General features: G+C 40.1%; 1 protein-coding gene across 1 annotated transcript in view; it reads left to right on the top strand.

The window, feature by feature from the left end:
• The window catches only part of LOC107190014 (serine/threonine-protein kinase NLK), a 160,009-nt gene that overhangs the window by 86,042 nt on the left and 58,114 nt on the right, over positions 1-15,853 (top strand). Inside the window, exon 2 of the mRNA XM_015578730.1 lies at positions 14,779-14,908. Coding sequence (XP_015434216.1) covers positions 14,779-14,908 — 130 coding nt within the window. The remainder of the gene's footprint in view (positions 1-14,778; positions 14,909-15,853) is intronic.

The raw sequence follows: 15,853 nt of genomic DNA, 5'->3' as shown, positions 1-15,853 counted from the left end.
GTTACAAATTGGTGTTAAAGTATTCAAGTCACAACGTATCGCCGTACGCCATCTTCCAACGAGCTCTGCAGTATTAATTTACCAACGAGCAGTGACAAATCGCAAGCTTATCGTGAGTACGTTGCAACAAACTACCCTGACATATATTTTGATTTACAAGCAATCGTATCGTTAACCCTCAGCACTTCTATTACTTTTTCAATGTTTTTCGAATAACGCCCTATTATTTTAAAAAAACCTCTAACCACCTAGTTTTTCATGAAAATGTCATTTTTCGTAGCTAAATAAGAAGTGATTAACTTCTCACAAGGGAAGGCACGGAAGTGTCCCCCTCCGATTTTGATGAAACTTCGTTGGTCTATTAAGCAATAAAAAATAAGGGATACGTATTTTTTTAATTGGCTGAGACGCGACGTTAAGAGGTGAAACCACCCCTCGAAGTTTCGATCCGAAATTTTCTCGTTATAAATAAATTATATTTCGGACAATTTGTTAGCACCATATTATTCTACATAAAAAACCGCAAACCTCAACCATTAGAAGTTTTCATGTATCTTCTCTGGTTTCCGAGATAGTACTTTCAGGTCAAAACTTCGAGGGGTGGTTTAGCCCCTTAAAGTCGCGTCTCAGCCGACAGAAAAAAATACGTATCCCTTATTTTTGACTGCTTAACAGATATACGAAGTTTCATCAAAATCGGAGGGGGACACTCACGTGCCTTCCCTTGTCGGTGTCAAATACAGTTCCACAAGGCTCGTGTTAAAAAGCAATTTTTATAACGTTCCTATTTCCATAATTTTAACATTAACCTTGCAATTTTTCGGTAGAAATCGATAGTTGATATTTTGAAGAATATTCTGTTAAATCCAACTGAATTTATAATTATTAAAAATTACCCGTAGAAATTGTCCCGATCTTTTCGCGACAAAGACAAGATGTCTGATCGATCCCCCGGAATTAGCGTCGGTGTAAGTGCCCCTGGGTGTATTTACACGAATAAGCCCCAGCTTAACTTTCGCCTAACTAGTTTAAACTTTAACGCGGAGAAACTGCGGTTTCAGCGGAACTACTAGGCCGTACACCTTCCCCACCTGCTCGCGGTTTGGGGGAGGGGCGAGAGCGAGAGAGGAAGGAGGAGTGTCTTCTCGAACTGTTACGCGATAATAGAGCGGTAAGCGAGTTCCAGGAGAGAAAGTAAGATTACACCGAGTGCCTTTACGGTGGACGGAGGGGAAAAAACCACCTGGTGAGCTAATTCACGGCGTAATGAGTTCGGGATTATCATAATTCTGGCCCCGCACGTTTGTTCTAACATTTACGTATTATTCCGAGGCGGAACCTGGTCTTCGGTGGTTCGCGAATGGATCGAGAGTAGGGGAGACCAGGAACAAACGTGAGATTGTGTGTATTTTTGTGTCTGTAACTCGTAAATGTTTGCAGAATTTTTCAAAAGTTTCGTACGCGATTACAGATCTTGATTATCGAACAACATAATCGAACCTGAAAACTTGAAATATATATTAGAGCAATATTTTTGAGATTAACCAATCGCATACTTTGTTGTCCCTCTGCTATTGTTCTGTTCTGTTTACGAGGGTCTCAAGCATTTCTCCCTACAAGGAGTTCGAGACAATAATCGAGAGGAGACTGTACAGTTCTCGCTGTTGACGCTTTCGAGTGTAAACCATGGTGTCCTCGTCGAATTGTTTTCTCAATTCACTCAAAAAATGTAAATTTAACTCGTTGCTCGAATTTGGCGTCTACGTTTTTTTTTTCGTTACCAAATAAAGAAGATCCTCTTTACTCCTCGAAACGAAAACCCTTGTGCCTTCCCCTAGGAAGCCCGTAGTCCTCGAACGGGACGGCTCCAGTTACGTTCTTCGCCATTAGAGGCTGCGCGCGGTATTCCGCGAAACGAGGAGGAGAAGTCCTTATTGCGGAGCCGCGCGAGTCGTTAAGGGGCGAAACAGGCTGACAGAAAAGCCCCTACAACCGATGCCGGTAAATCAGACTAACGAGCCGTAATCGATAATATCGCGTGTTCCTTGGTCGTGCGGGCACGGACGCGTGTGTTAGTCGAGTCAATTATAAATTATCGTCTACCATGCATAATCGACGGTATTAATTACTTGGTGCACACCCGGTTTTGTCCTTAGTCTGGTTCACCCGTAGATTTATCGAGGGCATACGGCCCCGAATCGATGACTTCCTTTCCGAGGCCCGTCGATCACTGCGTGCTCGGTTTTATTAGCCGATATGGGACAGTTTAACACATTTGCGTCATATTTAACGGTTGAACTACCGAAACATGGCGAAATGACTTGTCAGTACGATGTAAAATGGTGTAATAATGTATTTTCTCAGACCTTTTGCAACTTTTATCACGATATGAGAGTGAAGGAATTAGTTTATAATTTTTTAATATTTTCGGAAGCTTGTCATTCTCGCAGACATTTTGCAAACTTTTATCACGATATGAGAGTGAAGGAATTAGTTTATAATTTTTTAATATTTTCGGAAGCTTGTCATTCTCGCAGACATTTTGCAAACTTTTATCACGATATGAGAGTGAAGGAATTAGTTTATAAATTTGTAAATTTTCAGAAGCTTGTCATTTTCTCAGACCTTTTGCAAACTTTTATCACGATACGAGAGTGAAGGAATTAGTTTATAATTTTTTAATATTTTCGGAAGCTTGTCATTCTCGCAGACATTTTGCAAACTTTTATCACGATACGAGAGTGAAGGAATTAGTTTATAATTTTTTAATATTTTCGGAAGCTTGTCATTCTCGCAGACATTTTTCAAACTTTTATTACGATATGACAGTGAAGAAAATCGAGCACTTAACGAGACCGATAGGTTATCCTTTACAAAAAGACGAATTAACCCTAGATCTTGCAGCTCGAACAGTCGATCGGTGATCAGTAGACTGCGGATTATATGCATTTATAGCATGTGTGACTATGCGAAATATGGTAAATGGTACAGTTTACATCAGACCTAATACATTATCTGTCTTATTCTTGTCACAATAAAATCCTTCACCCCTTGCCCTATAACATCGATTCAGATTCGTGTTGACGATTTCAAAATTCATTCAACAAAGAATTTTTAATTTTAAATATTTAGCTTTTACAGTAAAAATATAGTTGCCATAAGTACAGAATTCCTTTAATTTCTGGGGAACTATCGACAACAATGTAATCCTGGAGTCTGTAGACGTCAAGAAAATTGTAGGGCAAAGAGTTAAGAAATGAAAGAAAATCCAATCTTCTTATCTGTCTTTACAAATCACTTCGAAAAATGTTATTTTGCATAAAGTTCCGCAGTCTAGTGATCAGTTTCTACAAGAACGATTATAAATTACCAAATCAACAGTGTCGCGCGAATAGCACCCTGAATCGCAGCTCGTTGTCTCGCGAAAATACAAGATCTCGTTTCTATCGATTGCCACTAATGGGTGAACGGTTTAATCTGATCGCGAATACATTATACGGGCGTTTCCCCTCTCTCTTATGGGACACCGGCGTCGCCCACGAGCAAGCGAACGATGTGCAAAACCGGATCGATTTCAGGACTTTATTACGCGGCCCGTTATCGCCGCCTCTTCCTAATTGCGCGCATAATTAATCCGCGCGAATTTTTCCGACAAAGAGAGAGAGACTGCCATCGGAGGATCCGGTTAATTAAATTGAGAACGCCTCTGTGATCGTATCGCCGTGCTGGTATAATGTCGCGGGACATATACCCATCCCCGACCACCCCTCGAGGGGGTAGTTGTTTGTTTAACGAGAGGGAAGTGCCCCCGATACTCTCTTCCTTTAGCTTATTCTTCCTTCGTGTGTTCGAAGCTCGTGTCATCTTTGCTCGGGGATAAATATGCATATTATCGGGGGATAAATTGTACGCTACTGGTTTAAGGGGGTTGGACAATTAATAGTAAATTGTACAAATTAATTCGTGGCCTTCTTTTCATGGATTTGTTTATTTATAAAAAGCTAGGATACAGTCTAGCGTTGAAAATATTCTTCACCATTGTCTGGACATTTACGCCATTTTTGGGGCAGTTGGCGAATACCCTCTCGAAATAATGATGGTGGCTTTCAGGTGGTAATTAATTGTGGGGATTATGAATTAATTTGTACGGTTAATAGTTTTGTGAAACCTACACACCCTTAAATTGGTATCCCTAGGTAAATGTATCAGAATGTGGAATTAGTTTCTGAGAACAATATAATTATAGAATAATATAATAATAGAATACAGGCAGAAAAATTGCGTGTCAAAGTCTGTTGCGAGAACAGCTAGGAAAATAGTACAGTAATGTCACGATGAGTGCGACGCACTCGGGTCCACTTCGAATCATTTGTAGAAAGGTTTTCAGCACCTAATAACTTCGTTTATTACCTAAAGCTGAGCCTCTGCTTAGCTTCTGTTTACTCTGTTTTGACGCCGTTGCTCGTGCCGCATTCATCGAGGAATCACTGTAACAGTTTACACATAATTTATGAGGTTTCGACTGAGTCTCTTCGCAAATGTATCGGATATAAACAGGGAAATTTTATTTTAAACTGCATTGATTGAAGGTTGTATGACAACAGGCAATACGAAAGGAATTATTTGAAAATTGTACGTCGATCTATGATCCACGAATGTGAGTTTTCTATTGGAATGGAAGGAAAACTTAATGGAACATCTGTAAGAAATGGGAACTAAAAGAAAAAAGGATTGATTTTTCATCATGACATTTTCTAGTCCTCTCGGTGAGCACAGTATTTTTTTTTTTTTTTATTACCACACTGTATAGTGGACATTAAAGTATATAGTAGTAGACTATATATAGTGGTCTCGGAAGCGTTATTCGTCGAGATATATCCACGACGGGGGCTCACGTCGAGTCCTACACGCGTCCGTCAGAGGTTATTATTCGAGGAGTTGCCGCGGAAACTGGGGAAACCGGCGCGCGTGGTTTCACCGGCGGTGGAGAACGCAGAAAGGGTGGGGAAAAAGTTATCGATCTCTCGCACGCATCCCAGCCGGGGGGGTGTCTACACGCGACCGGGTCCGTGACCAGACGCTGCGGAAGAACACTGAAAGAAGGCAACCAGAGAGGCTTTTACCTCTATGTATGTCCACGATCCATCTATTTAGCCTTTGGAAACATTATTCCGATAGTATGATAATCATTTCGTCTGGTTTCGGAGTTTTCGAGGCAGCTCCGGGTAAAAACAAACAAAATTTCGAATCGTTATGATTAGACTGCGGATTTTTATGCAAAATTGTATTTTCTAACGCAATTTATATAGAGAAGATTAAATGTAGGAATTTCTTTTTTTTTTTCTTAAGGATCATATTAGGGTCGGAATAAATTAGACAACTAATTGGATCTGATGCAAAATGGAATTTTCTAACGCAATTTATATAGACAAAATTAAATGTAGGAATTTCTTTCTTTTTTTTAAGGATCATATTAGGTGCGGAATGAACTAGAAAACTGTTTGAATCTGATGAAAGTTTTGTATTTTACTGTAATTTACAGACCCCTATAGGCTATGAATGCATAAAATCTGCAGTCTAGTTATCATTTATTTATACATACATCAGTAGACTAAAGCTATTTGAGTGATTTATTGATTTTTTACAAAAAATCAGAGTTATTTGTATTACGGAATATGATTGTACAGTGGAGTCTTGATGAGTGCGACAAGATCACCTGCGGCTGCAGCTATCATTCAACTGTGTCGCGCGATAACGTAGTCGTAGAGGGCCGGGGAAGAACTAATTGCAGGGAAACTAGTTCAGTATTTTTCCGTTTACCCCCAACCCCCCCCCGTTTCAGTCTGGCGGAGTTTTCTCCGGTTCAATTTCCCTGCCTTTGGAGAAAAAGAGCCTTGACAGTGAAATTAAATTTCTTCTCGATGAATATGAAAAAAAAAAAACGGTCACCGAAATTATACTTCCATTTTGATACAAATGAAGGAAATCTAGAAGGACGGGCTTTGCTAACATTTCTGTGATGCGATGAAACATTCAACCAACCCTTTGCTTTGTGGTTCTCTTTCAACGATTAGTGTATCCGTATATTATATTATTATTGTTAGTTTCCGGGAAACTAAATGTATCCCATTAATATTTGTAGAGGGATAGACATTCACGTTGGAAGATAAATATCATTTACTGAAATGTATTTATTAAATTTTCATTGTAGCCTCAGATTAAAAACTTGTAAAAAACGACCTTTACCATTTTCTTTGCAATACCAGCAAATTGTAACTTTTAAAATGTTTTTCTACACATCATTTAGTAAACTAATCTCTAACTCCACAAAACAACTCAAATCATTTTGACCAATTTTAAAAGAATCGTTCCGTGTTAAAGATTGTACGAATACTTTTCGCACAGACTGTACCTAATCCATGCCCTTGAAGTAACCAAACCCTAACACATGCTTACATCATCGATATCCCCGAGAAGTTTCATTAAAACCACCCCCAGAGTCGTTGCCCTATCCTCGTTAGTGTTGGAGTCAGTGAAAGACAATGAAAAAGGATTAAAAGGGAACTCTAATATTTTCCGTTTACACGCAGTAGTCAGGTGGTGTGTGTCGCATCGGGGAAATTGGCAAGGATCGGGAGATGGATTGGCGCAGGAGCAAAAAGTCACCTGACCTTGAGGCGCACCGGGGTGACCTTGACGGGCGGGAAGGGCGTGGAGGGGCGAGGGCACGGCTTCCGCATTGCCGCGGAATGGTGGGAGGAGGCGGTTCGTCGCAGGGGTTTCGACCGGTTCGGCCAATCACGGGAGCAGAGACAGTCTCGCGAATCAGACCTCGATAGGGTCGATGACGATCGCCGTCCTTAGGGTATTCTCTCAATCGATCCCGTCCCCGAATACCTGACCGCGTTGCTGACCGCTGGCTCGTCGAACTCGTATATTTCGACTCGAAATTCAGAGTGTATTAAATCACACATTCAAACTTTAGAGAGCAATTTAATTTTTCGGTACTAGTTATTAGTTACTAGTTAGTTATTATTAACCCCTTGCCTTACGATTTTTTCGAAGACTACAGTCTCCAGAATTATTTTATCGTCAACAATTTTTCAGGAATAAAAGACATCCTGTATTTATTGCAAGTGTGCATTAACTGAAAAAGTTAAATACTAATACTAGTAAAATAGTATTTCTCTTCGACTTAAAGAAAGGGAATAACATTCGGGCTTCTTAAACCCATTCTGAATTCGTCAACACGAGTCTGACACGATGTCGTAGTAAAACTAAAAATTCTTTCCGTTTAGTTTTTCAATACTAGTATCGGGCGTTGTCAATTACATAAATTTCTGCAGTCCATTTATCACCGAACTCGTCGATAATGTTACGTTCGTCGTCTTGCGTAACGTTCCCACGCGACGAAACCAAATCATTTAAGGGTCCTGCGAGCGTTTTATTTACCAAAGTTCCCCCGTACGAGCGTCGATCCGCTCGAAAATTACGGCCTCTCTGTCCCCTGTGGGCCCATCCGTGGGAAATTTCGCGTGTGGAATGAACAGATAAGGCGTCCCGACGCCTCCGACACGCGTAAGTCACATCGTGTGCTCTCGAATTAACGCCACGCGCGGACCGTTTAATTAAACGCTGATTAAGCCGGACAGCACTGCGATAACGCTTTTCGTGTCCCACCCCTTGCGATCGATCGATCCCACCGCGCAAAACGAAACCTCTTCGTTCTCCCTCGGAATTTTGTTCTGCGTGGTTTTTCTTTTCTACGCTCGCAGGTGGTATCATCTAATTGTGGATCGTTTAATTAAACGATGATTAGCTCGAGGTGATGCGTGACAACAATTCCATTTAATCTTGTAAATGAAACAATTTCACTATCTACTCCATGTTGATGAATTTTACATCCTTTTTGTGTGTACGTTTGCGGGGTGCAGTACCACGGGGATTGTTTAATTAAATAGTTGTTAGGTCGAGGATGAGACGTAAACGTTTGGTAACAAGCCTTGTATTCGATGTTATTTAGAAAGATTGTAGTACTGCTCGATTAGAAGTTTGATAAAAAATTTATTATAGTACTGCATTGGTATTATAGTATTACTAGATAGATTATATATTAACGCTTTATTGATCGGTAGACTATTAAAATGTAAGCATACTTTCTTAGATAAAAGTGGAATGGGTTTTGCAATATTCATCGATATTTTCTGTCAGTCATTATCTCAGTTTTGTGTTTTTAATTTCTGATAAAAAATATAAGGAAATTCCACTGAATAGAATGCTGAAATTCTAACGTAGTTTGTGACGAACATTTTTCGAAATAATGTACTGGTAGCGAATGTGTTATAGGCTTTTAAATTTCAGTGCTTATAAATAAGAAACCTGTTGACCCTAATTCACCCTTAGATCAGGGTTAAAGAAATTGTTGCATTATTCTTATTGAGCTTTTGCTATTTTTCATGAATGTAATATGGTACTGTGATTGAACCGTTTAATAATCGTTGTTGATCGTTGGATCTACTGAACCTATTAAACAACTAACAAATAAAAATGTTGGAGGACCCGGAAATGGGAGACTCGTGAGGTGATTTGAAACAAGTTTTTCCTTAACAAAAATGTTATCCAAGGTTTGGTTAAGGAGATATTAACGAAAAATCCCGACGAATCCGAGTTCAGCCAGCAGACTCACGTTCTGATTGGTCGAGTTTTTCCGTTAATATCTCGTTAACAAAGCCTCGGATAACATTTTTGTTAAGGAAAAACTTGTTTCAAATCACCTCACAAGTCTCCTATTTCTGGGTCATCCAATATTTTTATTACACCCTGTATAGTTTGAGTCCACTGTATTCTCGAACGTGTGATAACTTGTTGTTTTCCCGTATAGCGACGGATGGGGAAGCTGTCGATTTAATTTTACATCTGAACGGGCCGGGAATTAAAGCGAACGCTGCACGCGCGCGCGCACGCTTACAGGATTTGATGGGATTCCGCATTGAACGAAGGGTAAACAAGGGGCCCGCAAAAACCGACCATTGTCCGCCGCAGAAACGGGTAATGGGTATTGTTCGGGTATTAAACGGGCAACAGAGCGATCCTTATAAATAACCGTTATTCAATTTTCAACTTTATATTAATACAGAATCGGCATGGGTGGGGAATCTGCTTGTCAGATACACGCTCCACTCCAACGTAGCCCGCGCGGTATTTATCGGGCGTGTTCGCGATCGATTCGCGGCTCGTCAAACTGGGATACGTCGTCGTTAATCTACTTCAAACACGAGGCACGTAAAATGCATACAGTCCCTAGGCAAAAAAACAAAAAAAGTTAGAGCCATCAATAATTTTCCAAATTTTTCGCGGTAATCGTGGAATTGAATGGTCAGAACGTAATTTAATAATAATTTTGTTTTTGTAAGTACTAGGAAAAGACAGATTTTAATACACTCAGGCTAGTCCATATCTTGTTGTCCGAGTTAAATTGTCAATAACGTCCCAAAATTGATATTAAACGCAGGAGATTTAATGGTTTCTAATAGACCGAACGAAAATATTTAGAAAGTATCAGTAAACCTTCCATGAAAGTTCAATACTCTTGGAACATTTATCGTAGAGGAGCACGATCTCAGCACACTATAAATTCCAGGATCCAGCTCCAGTCATTCATCTCTAGACTGCGGATTTTATACATTTATAGCTGACAGGGGTTTGTGAAGTACAATAAAACAGAAAGTTTTTATCAGTTTCAATGATTTTCCTATTATGGTCTGAACCCAATAAGATACTTACAAGAAGAAAAAAAATTCCTATCTTTGTTTTTGATTTTATGAATTAATTTAGAAAATGTCATTTTGCATATAAATCCGCAGTCTAGTCATCTCTCAGTCCTCCCCAATGATGGGGATGATGCAGAAACATTCATGCGGGACGTTCTTTCGAACACTCATAGAAGGATTACTGTACTGTTCGTAGTGGGGGAGGGTTGGTACATACCATTACATTGTTAAAACGCAAAAATTGAAACTCTCACAGAGAAACAAATAACGAGCAGGTTCTCTCTTCAGAGTCTCTGCCTTTTCAGCCATGGTAATTCGATCGCACGGTAATTAACGGCTCCGGTCGGGGGTAATTTAATCGAGTCTAAATTCGTCTTGGATCGATATGGACGGTTCGAGGAAGTCGGGTGTCTGTCATACATTGTCGACGGCACACTTGTGTGCGTGAGTTTGTACTGGAGATGTTTAATTCCGATTCGATTCTTTTACTGAAAAACTGGATAAGTTTTCCAAAATTCTTTTATAAATTTCTGAATAGTATTTATAATGAATTTTCATTTTCGCTTCGAGATCGCTGGTGTTCATACGCAAGGCAATAAGAAATAAATATTTTATGTATACAATCGAATGTTCCGAAATTTTTTTACTTGATTATTTAATCATACGTATATGTACATATATCCTCCTTATGTCAGATCCATAAATGCAAAGCAATTGAATATAATGATGCTATAAAAAACTCGTTTAGCATTATAGACTTTAACATTTATAGAATTTAATATTTATAAAATTAGGCATCTATGTCTGGCACATATAAGAGAAGATGTATATACATCATGAAAAATATACATTGAAATCAAGAATTAATCTAATATGAAATATATTACGATTTTTGAATCGATTTTTTAAAAATTTGTATTAGTTTTTGAAGGGAATCGATTCTCCATGATTCATTCAGAATCGTTTTGAGAATCGATTCTTTGAAGGAAATCGAACATCCCTATTTTGTACTGACTTGTGTATGCCTGTGGACGTCCCATCGGAGAACTGGTTCTCTGCGGCGGGCCACGTGACCCCTCGCGTTATTATACGCGCAACATTGTTATCAACAAACGCCGCCGAGTATAAATTGCGCCGCGCGTGACATCCGAGCCGGTAGGGGTGGGGGGAGGGAGAGAAAAAAATACCGCTCGCGGGGGAACAAAGCAAATAAAGGAAGCGTAGTCTCGCGCGCGATTTACCTGCGTCGACCACAATTTTCTGGAAAGTTACGAGCTTCCCTCCTCCCCCTCCCGCCGTTCCGTGGTCTATCTGGGTTCTTCTTCCACGAGCTTTCGCGTCTGATAAAGCGGCGCTCTTTGGGCTTGATTTAAAAAAAAAAAAAAAAAAAAAAGAATGAAATAAAAACGAGGGTGTTTGTAAACCCTTTCTTCTTCTTTTTTTGTTTTTCCTCTTTGGCGTTGCGATGATATAGTCGTCGGAATCGTTGAATGGGATTATTTTCGGGAACTTCACTTTCCTAGGAACGAAATAATGTGGTGTCGAGACACTTTGATATGTATGAAAGAACGACAGCAAATGCTTGTAAATGTAATAGTTGATTTTACATCGAAAGGATTGTTTTCAGGATCTTGATGTTTTGGACCCCCCCCCCCCTTTTTTTAACACCTTGTATGTACATTCGAATACACCATGGAATAAGTGTTGTATTTTGGTTATATTACGAAATGTATCATAGTTATATTTCCGAATCGCAACGTTGTGAATTTAACCCTCTAAGGCAGTGATTGTCAACCTGTGGGGGTGCAAAATAACAAATGAGGTGGGGGGAGGGGAAGGCAAGGAGAAGACAAACAATACAAAAAAAAACTATTTAAACTATTAAAAGAATATTAGGGCTCCGAGAAATCATTTGAAGGGGGCGTACTTAATACAAGTAGAAACAGTCAATTATAGACAGACACTATGAGTGAAATTACCCGTGTAGTGAATCGAACGAATTTCACGTTCAGTTTCCCAATCGAGAATTACGAGAATGTATTTTATTTGTCGATGTGTTGAGTTCGATACACCTCGAGGTAAAAGTTTCCTGTGGCCGATCGTGTGTTCCGATTTTACAAGAATGTATTTTATTTGTCGATGTGTTGAGTTCGATACACTCGAGGTAAATGTTTCCTGTGGCCGATCGTGTGTTCCGATTTGTTTAGCATCGAGAGATAGGTTGACAGACAGCTCCTAGGCGGCTGACGCACGAAAAAAAAAAAAAAAAAAGGGAAGAATGACGACGATTTTGGAGCTAATCAGGTCGAAGTCGTTAGCTTCGTTATCGGACACTAAACCGATTCATTTGCACTCGTGTTTCGACGACACGAGGTTGGGAGGGATCCTGTTGGCGCAGCTGTCGTTGTTTGCCTCGTTCCCGTCGAATTAAAACTCGTCCGCTTGCGAGACACAGTCGGAACGATCCGCCGTGATACACAATTAACGGAAGAGTTTCTCCATAACAGACACCGACAGAGCAAACCGCGGAACTTCTTCGGAGCAATCTACAGCATCGGTATTTACTATATAGGGTGGGCCGGAAATCGAAAACATAGTTGTTATCATTATTAGGTTAAATACCAATGTATTTTTATATCTATTTCAATTCTATTCTTATAATTATTATATCATTATATCTCATTTGATAATGATTGTATTAGTGTACCGTAACGTTTTAAATCAAATATTGTAAAAATAGGTTCTCACCCGTATGAATTAAATTAAATTAAACTTAGCATATATTAACTGCTGGTAGTTCTTGCGTTAATTCGAGTTCACGATGCTTTTATCTGTCTGTCTTCGTTGAGACGAACAAGAAAAACGAAAAATCGTCGACAAGTTATTCGCGGGATCGAGGGGAGAACGAACGATCGGTGAATCGAACGGGTCCACGGTTGGTTCGGTTATCAGGGCCCGAATTCAGTGGCGTTAATTATCTTATCGGTGGCTCCGGTTGCAGTGTCGAGAGTCCATCCAGTCGTCGTACCCCGGGCCGAGTAAAGCTCGGTTCACAGAACCGAGTCACGAACGAAGAAAGGTACGACGACCTTCGAAAAGGGTCAACGCACTCGGCCCCGCGACGCGAACCATAACGGAAGTGAGAAGCCACGGATTTCGAGTAGAACGACCGTGAAGGCACGCGCGCACACACATTAGATCACGGCTGCTTCGACTAATTCCTGTCCACGACCACGCTAATTCATCTCGCGGCTTTTAACCAGAGACTGGTGAATTGATTATCTGGATAAAGAGTTTTCGAATAACAAAGAAAAGAGTAAAATAAAACAAGGCAGGTCAGAATTGTTAAAGTGAACGACAACATCTATTGATACATAGTAGAATTGGTATTTAAAAAACGACAGATTTTTATCTGTCTAGTGACTATTCGTTCGAGACCAAATGTTATTTTATTGGAAAAACAGGAATTTCTTAGTCCCTCGTTATCCGATTACTAGGTCACAGTATAGAAGAGGGATCGATCGAGGGAAAACGAATATGTACAGTGAGAGTCAAAAGTGATAAAAAATTCATGGTTATTTCGCTCTATTGAGAATCTAATATTTGGCATAGATGCTCTATTACATTGAGATTTGGTGATTGTGGAGGACGTAACTGATTGAAAGTAATTTACATTAAACAATTTTTAACCACCTTCGCTGTATACATATTTTGGCTCAGGATTCCACTGAAATACACATGAATGCACGTGCAGCTGACTCTCACTGTATACAGGGTGGGCCGGAAATCGTAGTACAACCGGGCAGGGGCTGATTCTACATTAAAAAAGAAGAAAATAATTTGGTATAACATTTTCTCACCCGGGGCTCCGTTTCCAAGAAAATCGACTTTAAAGTTTCTTCAACTTGTACAACGATTATCTAAAAAATCTAGAATCTGTCATTTTGACGGATACTGGTAGTTCTAATTGTAAATTGAAATTAAACGAAACATATTAAACTTAAGTTTCTAGCGCACGATCAGACGCTGGAACCCCTTGCTTCGCGATATGTCTCGAAGTCTGCATTAATTTATCGTTAATTTAATTTTAATTATTAATTTATCGACACTAGAACTACCAAACCCGTCAAAATGGCGGATTGCAGATTTACTGATTTACCGTTACTAGAAGTACAATGGTGCTTTTGACGGAATTTATGTTGGCTTTTAATTACTTAAACAAAAAAAAAAAAGTGAAAAGATAGTTTTCATTTGTATTTCATTCACGTCCATTATTGTCGCAGCGTCGAGCAGGCAATCTCACCCCGTGAAAAGTATCGAAATTACTTTATCGCCGTTGTCTGGGCAGTTCGTCGCCGGTCTAGGAGGGTGGCTAGGGGTGGGTCCAGGATCCTAGATTGACTGGCGGATGAAAACAAGGGATTGGAATCGTCGGTTTTGCGGTATAACCGGCCGACAATGAAATCGAACCACCGTAAACGCACTAATTGCAGGCACAATAATTATTCCGCGGACGAGACACCCACCCCTTGCCACCCTTGGCGAAGGGTGCACCGCCCCGTGGTTTGTCTGCCCCGTGGTCCACGGATTACGAATCGATCGTTGGGATGCTTGCTTCTGTTATTAACCCCGCGGCTGAGGGACTACCACCCCTTTCGAGGTTGTTTTCGGATCGACAGATATTCCCCGAAATTTATGGTCCCACAAACCCCCCGTCGCCGCAGACTCTTCGGGGACCGTTACGACTGACAAGGGAAGGCACGGAAGTGTCCCCCTCCGATTTTGATGAAACTTCGTATGTCTGTTAAACAGTCAAAAAAAAAAAAAAAAAAGGGATACGTATTTTTTTTTTTTTATCGGCTGTGATGCGATTTGAAAGGGGTGGAACCACCCCTCGAAGTTTCGATCCTTTGTTCGAACTTTGTCCTTCAAAACAGGATAGCTTAATCTCGATGCACGTCGTTTATTGGTTGGATAATCGAATAACGATTTCTTTGATGATTTACAGGGCGGTCACGGATCCGAGGGACGGTAGGAGAGTGGCCTTGAAGAAACTGCCGAACGTCTTTCTAAGCCTCGTGAGCAGCAAACGAGTCTTCAGGGAGCTGAAGATGCTCTGCTTCTTCAAACACGAAAACGTAAGTCAGTTGATATTCGTTTAAGCTAAATCTTATTTTTTGGGCTGTGGATTTTATGCATTTATCGTAAACGCGAATGTGTGGATCGCAACAGAGTAAAAATTTTCTGAAAAGTGAGTGTAAATTCTACTTTATTTTGGACCTAAGAAAAGTTTTAATATAGGAAACAGATCTTTGACGCAATTTTAATTCAATCAATTGTTCCACAAAGATTTCAATTTGCATAAAAATCCACCGTCTACTTATCATTTAAGTATACTTACGAATTGATCGATCGATCGTTTGATCCCCAGTGAATGCTCTTGACTAAAAACCAACGTATTTTCAATCGACGCAACTTTTTCCCGTGGAACATTCTTTTAAGCCCAGTTTCATCAACGATCGATTCGATATATCGGAGCAAAAGCGGGCGCCCGTTAAATCTTATCGCGTAAAGGTCGTAAAGAAGGGATAAGAGGGTGAGGAAAAATGCAAGGAGAATAAAAACGTCCACTGAGGATCGTCGACGTCAACGTGAAACCACGATCGTTGTTGAATTTTTGCGACCCCCTTAAACGCATCCACCGGAAATCGATCGCGTCTGTGTGTTTCCACCGCGAAGTTTCCTGATTTTTCATATACCCTCGCGAGCAAGCTTGGCTTCTGCTAGGGGAAAAAGTGATGTAAGGAAAAGACCTACCACTTGGACTCGGAGTCATTGAAATTTATGCCAAATTAATATTCGATTTAACATTTATTTCAGTATTCGAAATAAATTTATTAATCAGTAGGGGAGGTCCTAATCTCTACATTGATTTTTCCCCTAGAGGAAACCAAGTTTGCTCGTCGATGTATCCTCACGAGCAACATCGGCTTCCACTAGGGAAAAAAGTGGGATAGGTGAAGGCCTCCGACAATTTGTTTTCGGGAATCATTCAAATTTGTGCCAAATTAAAATTCGGTTTA

The sequence above is a fragment of the Dufourea novaeangliae genome, unplaced genomic scaffold (assembly GCF_001272555.1).
Source record: "Dufourea novaeangliae isolate 0120121106 unplaced genomic scaffold, ASM127255v1 scaffold172, whole genome shotgun sequence".
In the NCBI taxonomy this organism is placed as follows: domain Eukaryota; kingdom Metazoa; phylum Arthropoda; class Insecta; order Hymenoptera; family Halictidae; genus Dufourea; species Dufourea novaeangliae.
This window is presented reverse-complemented; position numbering and strand designations above follow the sequence as displayed.